Source organism: Oxyura jamaicensis, chromosome 2, assembly GCF_011077185.1.
Source record: "Oxyura jamaicensis isolate SHBP4307 breed ruddy duck chromosome 2, BPBGC_Ojam_1.0, whole genome shotgun sequence".
In the NCBI taxonomy this organism is placed as follows: Eukaryota; Metazoa; Chordata; class Aves; order Anseriformes; family Anatidae; genus Oxyura; species Oxyura jamaicensis.
In genome coordinates, this window is record NC_048894.1 from 142,198,144 (window position 1) to 142,210,918 (window position 12,775).

At 38.1% G+C, this 12,775-nt stretch overlaps 1 protein-coding gene across 1 annotated transcript in view; it reads right to left on the reverse strand.

The window, feature by feature from the left end:
• CSMD3 (CUB and Sushi multiple domains 3) overlaps positions 1 to 12,775 on the reverse strand; it is a 629,782-nt gene that overhangs the window by 262,481 nt on the left and 354,526 nt on the right. Inside the window, exons 14-15 of the mRNA XM_035317227.1 lie at positions 9,812 to 9,994; positions 8,447 to 8,773 (exon numbers count right to left, since the gene is read on the reverse strand). Coding sequence (XP_035173118.1) covers positions 8,447 to 8,773; positions 9,812 to 9,994 — 510 coding nt within the window. The remainder of the gene's footprint in view (positions 1 to 8,446; positions 8,774 to 9,811; positions 9,995 to 12,775) is intronic.

The window sequence follows — 12,775 nt, forward strand, 5'->3', positions numbered from 1 at the left end:
GTTTGTATGAAGTAAGACTATAATTATTTCCAAATACATATTTATTGCTTGTGTTAGTTATATTCGCAAACGGTGATTATACTTTTCTTTTTAAAAGTTGCATTTTGTTAACAAAAAAAGATTTTGCAGATCTTACATTACAGAAGTATTAAGAATCTGAATAATAACAGACAATAGAAAGTATTACTATACTGACATTTTGATTTAGAAAATGACACATATATTGGGAATAAAAATAGTGCTTCAACAGTTATCTACCATTGGAGGATGGCTTTCAAAAATGATGCAATCGTATACTTTTTCCATTGGGGTCACAAAATTTTTGTCAATACATTAAACATATTTCTTACTTTTAGTGAAGGACTGATCACATGTTTTTTTCTTACTAGCTTCAGATCAACCACACAGAGATAGATTTTTAATAGATATCTGCAAATTTAGATAAAAGTCAACTTCAGGTATAGCTTGCTTATGTATGATGCCAGCTTATTAAGGTTGTAACATTAGTTCATTGCTCTATATTTCAGCTCAGGAATTGAGAGTTATGCTGCTACTGTTGCTCCCATGGAACTGACTGCACTGCATGGGATGGCTCTGGGAGGTAGGAGAGTGACAGATAAGCCTTCCAAAAAACAGTCACTCTCTTAGCCTGGTCTGGCTGCAGTTACAGTACTTGATTCAGTATCCTGCCTGCCTATACTTCTGAAAAGATTTATGGTGGAAATGTAATAGTAGATAGGTCTGAAACTGAAAAGAAAAAGCACAATTTTGTATATTCTTAATATTAACATGTGAGCCAGCATCTATAGATCAAGAAATAATAGAAAAGTTCCTCATGCAATACTACATGTAAAGAGGAGATACAGCTTTCTTGACATTTACTTATCGACTATTGTGTTTGCACTGGTATTTTAAGCAGAATCTCAAAAACCTATGCAGCATAAACATAGTATAGGGTGACGGTGAAGTACTCTCAGCTCTGATACTAACTCAGAAGGATGTTAAAACCTGCATTTTGCATCAAAAAAATGTGAAGAGGAGGAATGGCAAAGATCTGAAAAGACAGAAGGGTAGGAATGAAGCTGACTGTAACCACAATATCTGGTTTGAAACCTGCTCTGAAAGGTCCTTGGAAATAGGGCCACAAAAGGAGTAGTCCACTGGCATAATTAATTGCTTTGGTAGATCGTCCTGTGAAGAGTTTTAGCTGGTAAGTCTAGCAATGGCTTTGGACTAAGTAACTCTTTCAGAGGAAAATATCAAAGAGGAACCAAGTTAAGAGAATATCAAATAATAAAGTGATATTTCATTAAAAAAATGTGAAAAGTTGTTGTTAAAAGTAATGTAAACAACTAAAAGGCTACTTGGTACTGTTACTTGTAAACTCATACTTCTAGGTAGCACAGTGTGAAGAATTCTATCCTGGGAAGTACTGAGACTAAAAAGTCTAGCAGGAGGGAGTGCCAGCAAAAATGCCTCATGATGGATATACCCTATCACAGCAATAAAATAGACTAAAGAAGTCTTTAGATATAAAAACAGTGCTTGGGAATGTAAATGTCGTGGCCTACTGAGATAAAATCACTCAAGTAATTTGACTGATGTCAAATGACCAGACACACTTCCCCCAACCTCTGACAACTCATTCCTCTGCCAGTAAGGAAAGGAGAAGAAGAGATAATTTTTTCTGACTTTTTGGTCTTCTTTGCATTAAGTCCTTTGTCAAGAAGCAATAAATATCCATACACCTTCGCATGGGTCCAATTGTTGCACAGAAATTAATGTACACATTTTGCCTGTCCTGACCTAAACTAGGAAATCCAGACTGAAGCAAAGCAACTATATAGCTGCACTGATGTAATTTATGTGACTATATTCAGATAGTGTGTCTAGTTCTGATCTCCATAATTCAACAAAGATGTAGATAAAGTGGGAAGCATTCATAAAAGAGTCACAAATGTGATAAAAGGTTCAGAGTTCTCCCTTAAATTGATGAGTCCAATGCATTTAGCTTATCAGAGGGAAGATTAAGGCATGACTGAGTTTATAAATAACTTCAAAGAGAACAGAAATGTCATTAAGGTCTCCTGGGTTAGGGATATAAACTGGAAGCAATGAGCCAGGAGTAAATGTGCAGTTCAAAGCAACTTAAACCGATGTAATTTCAGGCAGCTATGTTCCTATTTTCTGTACTACCCAAGAAAGCACCTTCCAGCCTCATCATCTCTTTGACATCAACAGCAGTGCATAGGCTAGATAAAAGTAAACCCATACATGGATCTGACCTCAATGAAACTCACAGCTTTTAGAGTTGCTAGGTTTTTGGTTACCTAAACATTCTCTACATCATCCATTTTCATGTCACACAGTTCTGTGGGCTTGGCCCAAAATTTAAAATTTTAAAAGTTTAAAAGTTTTTAAATTTAAAAATTTAAAATTTAAAAGATTTCTAATGAGTTATCATATTTGTTGAAGACTTCGAGTAATTCTAAGATGAGATATTTGAAGAAAAAAAAATATGTTAAATTCCAACAGAAGTTGAATTTTGGTTAAATTTTACTGAAACAAGAATAATTATCTGAAACCACATATGTTGCTGTAATAAAAACAAATATGGGATAAAAACAGTTTGTGAGAAATGCTATTAAAAATCAGATCATGTACTAGCAGATCATTTTTACTCTTCTCTATCCTATAACTAAGAAACCTATCAATGAAGTTATTTATGTTAGTAGCTTACATTATTTTTAGAAAAGACTAATTATGTTGTAGCTTTCCCATGATATACTGTTTCTACTCTTGAAGGGGAAAAAAAGAGACTGATAGCTTTGAAAAGGTTTGGATATATACATAGGGGAAGTATTAGCAGAAAATGAATATTTTTAATTAACTTTGGGCTTAAAATTGCCAAGACAAAGAGAAAATTATATTAATTCCATTTTTATTCTGTCTTGGTGTTCAACTATTTATTAACTACAGTTAAGAAATGCACACACACTTCCATTCTAGCTTAAACATAACATACCCCCAGTAAAAATATATATATGTTAAACTGCTCATATATGTATAATAATTCTTTAAAATAGATCTTTTTAGAGTGAGTGAGTTTCATTATACAACTGGTAAAAATTAATATTGTATTGTTACTTCTTCATAAAAATAAAATTGCACCATTTGGCATTATCAATGCATTATTTGATGTGATTGCTAATTGAGTGATATCATAATTAGACTACCATGTAAAATAGCTAAACAAAATACAAAAGGTGACATGAGATAACTGGCTTCTCTTCCAGAGGCTAGGTACAATTCCAAGCTCTGAAGACAGAAGCCCAACTACTATTTACTGCAGCAGCTCCGAATGTCTGTCTAGAACTTTCTCTCCCTGTATCTGTTACAGCTTTAAGTTAGAAATATATTAATCAGGATATAAATAATATTAATTTACCTTCAGGCTATATATAAGTAAACCAAAACAGTGTGACTACAGTATTTAATAATTCTTTTTAACCTTGTAATGGTGTAGCCAGACTCAACATATAAGCATTTTACATAAGCATGTGAGCAATTTGATTACCAAAAAGGAGGGCTAGGCAGGGCAGGTGAGGTAGAGGTGTTATGCTGTATGAAAGGAGAGATTCACAGAATCACAGAATCATCTAGGTTGGAAGAGACCTCCAAGATCACCTAGTCCAACCTCTCACCTAACACTAACAAGTCCTCCACTAAACCATATCCCTAAGCTCTACATCTAAACGTCTTTTAAAGACCTCCAGGGATGGTGACTCAACCACTTCCCTGGGCAGCCTGTTCCAATGCCTAACAACTCTTTCAGTAAAGAAATTCTTCCTAACAACCTACCTAAACCTCCCCTGGCACAATTTTAGCCCATTCCCCCTCGTCCTGTCACCAGGCACGTGGGAGAATAGACCAACCCCCACCTCGCTACAGCCTCCCTTCAGATACCTGTAGAGTGCAATAAGGTCACCCCTGAGCCTCCTCTTCTCCAGGCTGAACAATCCCAGCTCCCTCAGCTGCTCCTCGTAAGACTTGTTTTCCAGACCCCTCACCAGCTTCGTAGCCCTCCTCTGGACTCACTCGAGCACCTCTATGTCCTTCTTGTAGGGAGGGGCCCAAAACTGAACACAGTACTCGAGGTGCGGCCTCACCAGAGCCGAGTACAGGGGGACAACCACTTCCCTAGCCCTGCTGGCCACGCTGTTTCTTATGCAAGCCAGGATGCTGCTGGCCTTCTTGACCACCTGAGCACACTGCTAGCTCGTATTCAGCCGACTATCAACCAATACTCTCAGGTCCTTCTCTGCCAGGCAGCTTTCTAACCCCTCATCTCCCAGCCTATAGCGCTGCTTGGGGTTGTTGTGCCCCAGGTGCAGGACCTGGCACTTGGCCTTGCTGAACCTCATACAGCTGGCCCCGGCCCATCGGTCCAGCCTATTCAGATCCTTCTGCAGAGCCTTCCTATTCTTGAGCAGATTGATACACGCACCTAACTTGGTGCAAACTTACTGAGGGTGCACTCGATCCCTTGCCATTAAGGATGATGCGGTAGAAAGCTTCTGGGTGAAGATTAAGGGGACTGGACAGCAAAGCAGATGTCATCATGGGGGTCTACTATCAACCACCAACCCAGAACAATGGCACAGATTAACCATTCTACAGGTAACTGAGGGAAATCTTGGGACCGGTTGTCCCTGTCCTGATGGGAGACTCCACCATCACAGACATAAACCTGGAAAATCATACTGCCACAAGTATGGGAAATTTCTAAAGCATGCTGAATACAACTTTCTGTCTTAAGTACTGAGTGAGCCAACTAGGAAAGGTGCCCTCCTAGATCTGTTTTTTGAGAATAGGGAAGGCATTGTGGGAGATGGCTGTTCTGGTTTTGGCAGGGATAATTTTATTCCTAGTGGCTCTTATGTTTCATGTTTTGTATTTAGGAAGAAAGTAATGCTGTTAACACACTAATGTTTTCATTGTTGCAGAGCAGCGTTTACACTAAGTCAAGGGCTTTTCAGCCTCTTATACCGCCCTGCTAGTGAGGGGTGCACAAGAAGCTGGGAGGGGACAGAAACAGGACAGCTGACCCAAACTGGTCAAAAGGAAAATTCCATATGACATGCGGATCATATGACATCATTCAGGAGAATAAAAACTGGGAAGGTTGGCACGGGGGGGAAGGACCACTGCTTGGCAACTGGCAGGGCATTGGTCAGTGGGTGGTGTACAATTGCATTGTGTATTACTTGTTTATATATATATATATTGATTATTATTAATATTATTTTTCTCTTCCTTTTCTATCCTACTAAACTCTCTTTATCTCAAATCATGAGTTTACTTTTATTCCCTTCCAATTCTCTCCCTCATCCCACTTGGTGTGGAGGGGAGCGACTGAATGTCTGTGTAGTGTTTAGCTGCCTGCTGGATTAAACCACAAAAGTGACTGTCTTGGCTGCAATGATCATGAATTAGTTGACTTCAACATTTTTGGTGTAAGAAGGAAAAAGGTCAGCAGAGTTGCCACCATGGACTTTAAGAGAACAGACTTTAAGCTTCTGAGGGAGCTAGTTAGCAGTGTCCCCTGGGAATCTGCTCTGGAGGAATTAAGGGTCCATTAGCTGTTTGCTTGTCAAAAAACACCTTTTAAAATCCCAGAAGCAGACAATCTCATTGTGCTGCAAGTCAAGCAAGTGGGACAGAAGACTAGCCTGGCTGAACAGGAAATCCCTCCTGGAAGTAGGGCAGAAAGAGACAGTATATGACCTATGGAGGCAAGGTCTGGCTTCACAGGGAGATTGCAGAGCTGCAGTTTGCATTGAAAGATAGAAAACAAGAAAAGCAATACCCAACTTGAGTTGACACTGGCCAGTGTGGTGTTAGACAACAAAAAAGACTTTTTTAAGAATGTTAACAGCAAGAGAAGGAAGGAAAATCTAATGAAAACATTAAACTCATGCTTGGAGCAGATGGTCACTTGAAATGTAAGGAGGAAAAGGTCAAGGCATTTAATGCCTTTTTTACCTCAGTAAATTATAGTTACAAGGGCTTCTGGGCTGCCCAGACCTAAGTGTTGGAGGACCATGACTTTCCATCTGTGGTCACTGAAATTGTAAGGAAACAGCTGTATCAACTTAAGGTTCCTAAGTTCATGGGGCCTGATGGCATTCACCTCAGAGTGATGAAAAAATTAGCAGATGATATAGGTGGTCCCCTCTCAACAATTTACCAAAGGTCATGGGAGTCTGGAGAGGTCCCTGCTAACTGAAAGCTAGCCAGCATTATATCCATCTACAAAAAGGGCATGAGACAAGAAACTACATAGTTATAAGTCTAACTTCAGTCCCTGGAAAAGGCATAGAGAAGATTGTCCTGGGGGATATTGAAAGGCACTTAAAGAACAAAGCTGCTATCAGGCATAGTCCACACGGGTTTATGAAGAGAAAGTCCTGCCTTAGTAATTTGTTCTCCTTTTATAATAAGGCCACCCACTTGGTGAATGAAGGGAAGGCAGCTGATGTAATTTTTCTGGATTTCAGTAAGGCCTTTGATACTGTCCTTCACAGCACCCTCTGGACAAATTGTTCGGCTGTGAAATAAACATGTTCATTCTATGCTGGGTGATGAACTGGCCCAATGGTAGAACTCAATGTGTTATAGTAAATGGAGTTACATCTGGCTGACAGATGGTCAGTGGTATTCCTCAAGGCTCAACTGTGGAGCGAGTTCTGTTCAACATTTTTATCAGTAATGTGGATGCAGGATTGAAACTAAGCAAGTTTTCTGTTGATACTAAACTGTGAGGTGCTGTTCACTCCCTGGAGGGACAAGAAGCCTTGCAGAGGGATCTAGATAGATTAGAGCACTGGGCGATTAGGAATGGCATGAAGTTCAACAAAGGAAAATGCTGGGTTCTGCTCCTGAGAAGGAGTAATGACAGACACAATTACAGACTAGGAGACAAGTGGCTAGAGAACAGCTCAGCAAAAAGGGATCTGGATGTGCTGGTTAACAACAGGCTCAACATGAGTCAACAGTGTGCCCTGGCAAGCCAAGAGCTCAAACTGCATTATAGGGTGCATTTAACACAGCATAGCCAGCCAGCCAAAAGAGGTGATTTTCGCACTATGGTTAGCACTGGTGGAAACTCATCTTGAATAATGTGTGCAGTGCTGGTCTTCAGAATATAAAAAGAATGTTAAAATGCTTGAAAGCATCCAGAGGAGGGCAACAAAGCTGGTAAAAAGGATGGAAGTCATGTTCTATAAGGAGAGGCTGAGAACACTTGTGTTGTCTAGTCTTAAGAAGAGGCTAAGAGGTGACCTCATAGTTCTCTGCAACTTCCTGAGGAGCTGAAGTGGAGAGGGAGGTGCCAGTCTCTTCTCACTGGTAGCTTTTAACAGAACACACAAGAATAGCACAAAGCTGTGCCAGAGGAGGTTCATACTATATATAAGGAAAATTTCTCTGTGGTGAAGGTGGTCAAACACTGGAACAGGCTTCCTAGAGAGGTAGTTGATGCCCCATGTGTGTCATTGTTCAAGAGACATTTGGACAATGCCCTCAGTAATAACCTTTAACACTTAGTTACCTCTGAAGAAGTCAGGCAGTTGGACTAGATGATCTGTGAAGGTCATCTGAACTATCGACATCCAAATGAACTATTCTATTCTGTTTTATTCTAAAGGCAAAGAAAAATGAATAGTTGCACACAAAAGGTACCCAAGTAACAAAACATTGCCAAAGGGCAAGATAAGCACAAGGGGCTGCAAATAGCCAGCCCATCATCCTGAATACACAAAGATGACTGGCAAGACAAAAACATTAGAAGATGTAATAATACCAATGAGAACAAGAACTGTTTGTCAGGGAGTGGAGAAAACAGCTTAAAATCATCAGGATTATGGAGAGAAGATCAGACAAAAAGAAGATAAGCTGAGTGCAGTTCAACATATCTAATAGTTCTCATGGCTCCTCACCTTGACCTCAACAACTAGGAACCAGCAAAGGTTGCAGCCATCAGCTCCAGGGTATTATATATTCACAGGTAAATTAGTATATGAGTTTTCAGTCAGTTTTGTATGTGCAATGATAATTATGTAGCATTTAACCAGTAGCATAAACTTTTAAAGTGCTTTTAACAAATTTATTATAATTTTCCAATTTGAAAATGACCTAATTTTCAGTCTTTTAAACACTTCCATCACAGTAATCTCTAATGCAGTAAGTGATAAATATGCACGTTTTCAGCTGCAACATTGCATCTGAAAGGCAATCTGAAAACCTAAATCAAGTATTTTTTGTGTGAAGGTGTCTTGTATTAGTGTAACATCCTTTTTACATGCTTATATATTTCTCTCAAACTACATTGAAAACAAAACATACGCTTTCATTAAAAACAAAAAACAAAAAAACTATTACTCACTGTTGTAAGTGATGTTAAATCCACGTCCTGACATGGAATGGTCAGCTTGAAACTCCAGCCGCAAAATATGACCATTACTGGTAAGATGGGAAGGAACTTCAGCACCAGTAAATGTTCCTATTATAGGAGAATCTGGAGAGTCACCATCTTTAACCGCAAGGAAGTCAAACTGAGATTCCAAGTCAAAGTCATTAAAAGAGAGATGGATTCGGCTCCCAGGGTCTGAAATTATTGTCCAGATACAATTTAAGTTATTTCCATATCCTTCTGGATAATCAGGTGAAAGAACAGTTCCCATGGGTGCAGTAAAATTGGAAAGGCAAGGAACTGCCAAAAAAAAAAAAAAAGAGACAAAGACATTAGACAATAGAATAAAACAATTTAAGAATGATTTATTTTATTATAAGAGATCTTAAAACTTGGTTGTTATCACAACTGAATAATTCAGCATTTGTTATATTCAGGTGTGAAGCCAGAAAGGAAAGTTGTTGAGCCTCCAGGTAATAATGAATAGCCTTGTTGCATTGGAAACCTACAGCAGTCCTTATAACGTTCTAATGTTCAACAGTCCTTAATCAGTTGGCACCACTTATTTTCTCCTTTAGGGAACTGTTCAGATGAACGGACCTCTCACAAAGCCCACTAAGATTCAAAAGGTCAAGAGTACCCTTATCATTTGTTATTTACACAGAAGCTCAAGATATTAACTAGCCTCAAAGAGACAAAAGAGTTATTTTGCTTTTATCAGGATAACATTTTATATTCAACCATTTCAGTTAAGCCATATTAAATTGCAAGGATGAAAGCAACTGATTGCACTCTGAATATATTTGATCTGTAATACTTAGTGGAAATGTTAAGAAAGAAATGTGTTGCCACAGACACTTATCTCAACATTATTTTTACTTATGTTGCATAACGTAAATGATAAATGATCATCGACATGTATAGCTCTAAATTCTAAATTGTGTTCAGATATAAGACATGGGGAGAAATCTGTAAATAATTTAAACCCTTGATTACAGTTCAGCAACTGGTAATCTAAGGAAATATATTAACTTCTTAGAAAATCTACAGCTTCCTATAAAAAAAAAAAAAAAAAAACAATAATAAAATGTTACTTCAGATCACATAAAGGCAATTCCTTTAATAATAATAATAAAAAAAAGTATTTTAGCAGTTCTCAAATTTTTATTAGGTGTAGCCTTTAGGGAAACCCACCACTGAACAAAAGCAAATTCATTCTGTCAGCAGAATTAATTATACTATGCTTTTTAATCAATCATACAAATATTTTATATAAGTGAAAATGCATTATAATGCTATGTATTGTAAAATAATAATAACAAAAGTTTTGTTACATACAAATACAAATTGGTATGTTTGCAGACCACTGGTTATTTTCTTGGCAAATGATAGATTTCTCTCCGATTAATTCAAATCCAAACTGACACTCAAATCTTAAAACATCCCGGTTGGAAAATCCATCCCCTTCTCTGATACCATACAGTGGTGTTCCAGGATCCCCACAGCTTTCCTTTTCAATTTCTGTCGAAAAAAAAAATAATATATATATATATTTCTAGAAGAATAAAACATGCTCACATGTACAACAAAACTACATAGTATAAGCAAATAAATACTATTTACATAACAGCTGCTGAAATGCACCACTGAGCCTAGTTCTATGCTCTAACTTCTTATTGAGGAAATTTTGTGTAAGGATTTTAGAAAAATCAGAGCTCTTTGTGTTAATAGGGCACTTCAAATTAAAAGTAAATGAGCAAAAACTGTATCTACTTACTTAAAAAAAATAGGCAATAATAGTATCAAGCAAAATACTATTTGCATTATACAGGTATTTAAAATTACCGACTGAGACCAGTATCCCACTCTGTCAAACACTGTCCACATTCCAGTACACCTAAAATTAATGAACCAATGAAATTGGGGGGGGGGGGGGGCCCAAATTGTGTAGGAAGGGTCCTCAGGAGGTCTCCATGCCAAGCTCCTGCTCAAAGCAGGCCCAGCTCTGAGGTCTGACCAGATTGCTCAGGGCTTTTTTTCCAGTCAGGTCTTGAAAATCTCACAGGATGGAGAGACAGTTGTAGGCAATCTCTTCCACTGCTTGACAGTTCACATGGGAAAAACACTTTTCTTTATATGCAGTATGGTCTTCTAATTTTAATGGCCATTGTCTTCCATCCTCCCATCATGTACCAACGTTAAGAGCCTCTGTCTTCTTGATAACCTCCTGTCTTCTGGATAACCTCCTCATAAGTACTGTCAGGCTGACATTAGGCCTGACTTCTCCAGGTTAGGCAAGCCGAGCTCCCATAGGCCCTTCTTGCAAGGCAGGAGTTCCAGTCCCCTGAGCACCTCGGCAGCCCTCCACTGAACTCACTCCACTCCATCGATCTCTCCCTCAAACCTGGATAGACTATTCTAGAAGCAGTCTAATGAGTGCCAGGTATACAAGAATAATCACTTCTATCAATCTGTGCTCCTGTTAATAATACAACCCAGGATGCTATCACCCTCCCTCTGCTGCCAAGGGCCTTTCTGAAGAGACATTCCCCACCCAATGTTGCCAGGAGTTATTCATTCCCAGATGCATGGCTTTGCACCTGACCTTGTTGAATTTCATTGAGTGACAGTAGGCACATTTTTCTGATCTGTCTAGGTCCCTCTGGATAGCATCTCTCTTCTTGAGCATATTCAGCTGTTTCAGTTTTGTGTCATCTGCAAACTTTGTGAGAGTGAACTCCATAGTGTCTTCACAGTCCATGACAAAATGGAAGATCACAGAGTATACTCCTGTAGTACTCTTCTTGCTCCTGGTCTTCAGGTAGAGTATGATCCATTAACTACTAACCTCTGTCCTTTCATCCAGTCTTACCACCACCACCACCTTGGGACTTTCTTTCACACATCTGGTTATCTTTTACCTTCTGGTTATCTTGCATCCAGGTCAGGACATTATATTCACAACTTGGCATGAGTGGACATAGTCTAAAGCCCCAATAAAGTTGGCATAGGCAATATCCACTGCTCTCCCCTTGTCCAGTGATCTAGTGATTTATTATGAAGGACAAACAGAATGGTCAGATGCATTTTACCCTTCGTAAATTCATGCCAATTGTTCCCATGCATGTTCTTCATTAAATGAATGCCATGAATGTTCTTCAAGAAATGGCTTCCAAGAAGACTTGACCTGTGATTTCGCTAGGAATTCAAATAAAGATGACCAGCCTGCAGTTGCAATTGCGCAGGTCAAGGTTTTGGCTTTTGTTGAAGATGGGTACAACCTTTTTCCAGTCTTTGGGGATATCTCCTAAGCTCCACAAACTGTTAAAGATGTTAGAAAGTGGCCTTGCAAGAAGATCCCACAGCTAAAAGAAATATATATATATATATATATATAAGCTATCCTGGGAGATTAATAATAATCTAAGAACCTCAGTCACTTCACATTTTGTTTGGGAAAACAAATATATTCTATAAATATTAGTTCTCCAACAAGTAATTACATCAGGTAACATTATGTAGTTTTCTTACAGAATATATAATAGAGAGTAAATGTCTTTACATCTAGTTCTATGTATTATCTTCTGGGGCTACTGTTCTGAAATAGCTGCACCAATGGTTTTCTCTAATTACTATTTTATACTAAGTAGCAAGAGTTTCCATGTTTTTTTGTCACTTTTAATAAAAACATAGTGGAGTGAAGCTCCACTGAGACAGTGAGCTTGCTCATCCTGACTCCTACCAGACATCCCTATTAAGAAGACTTAAAGGAATTGATTCTGCATTTCAAAAAATCTTAGGTGGCATATAATTATTGACAGGCGTAAGTTGGAAAATATATATATATATGTATGTTACGTATTTATCTTATTTATGTTATGTATGCGTGAGAAAGCATCCATAGGTTCATACTTCTTTTACTTTTATAAATGGCATTAAGTTGAACAAGATGTTATTTAAATGAAAGTTTTAAATGAAATAAACCATCCATAATCTATATTTGTATCCATCTACATTTACAGCAATTTATTTAACATTTCCTGCACACCTTGCTTATACGCTACGCTCTAAATTTCACGTTAGCATCAGTTCATTTCTGAATTTTAAATGGAACTTGTTTGTGTCATTACTTAGTTCTTCCTAGGAGTAGAAATGATAGCTATTTGATGGATTTAAGTGCAAACAGCTTTTGGATTTTTTAAAGAATGGCAATGATCTTTCTTTGAAAAGAAAAGAAAAAAAAAAATGCTTACTGGGCTTTTGTCAGATAATCACATTTTAAGTAACACAATTATTTTAGGA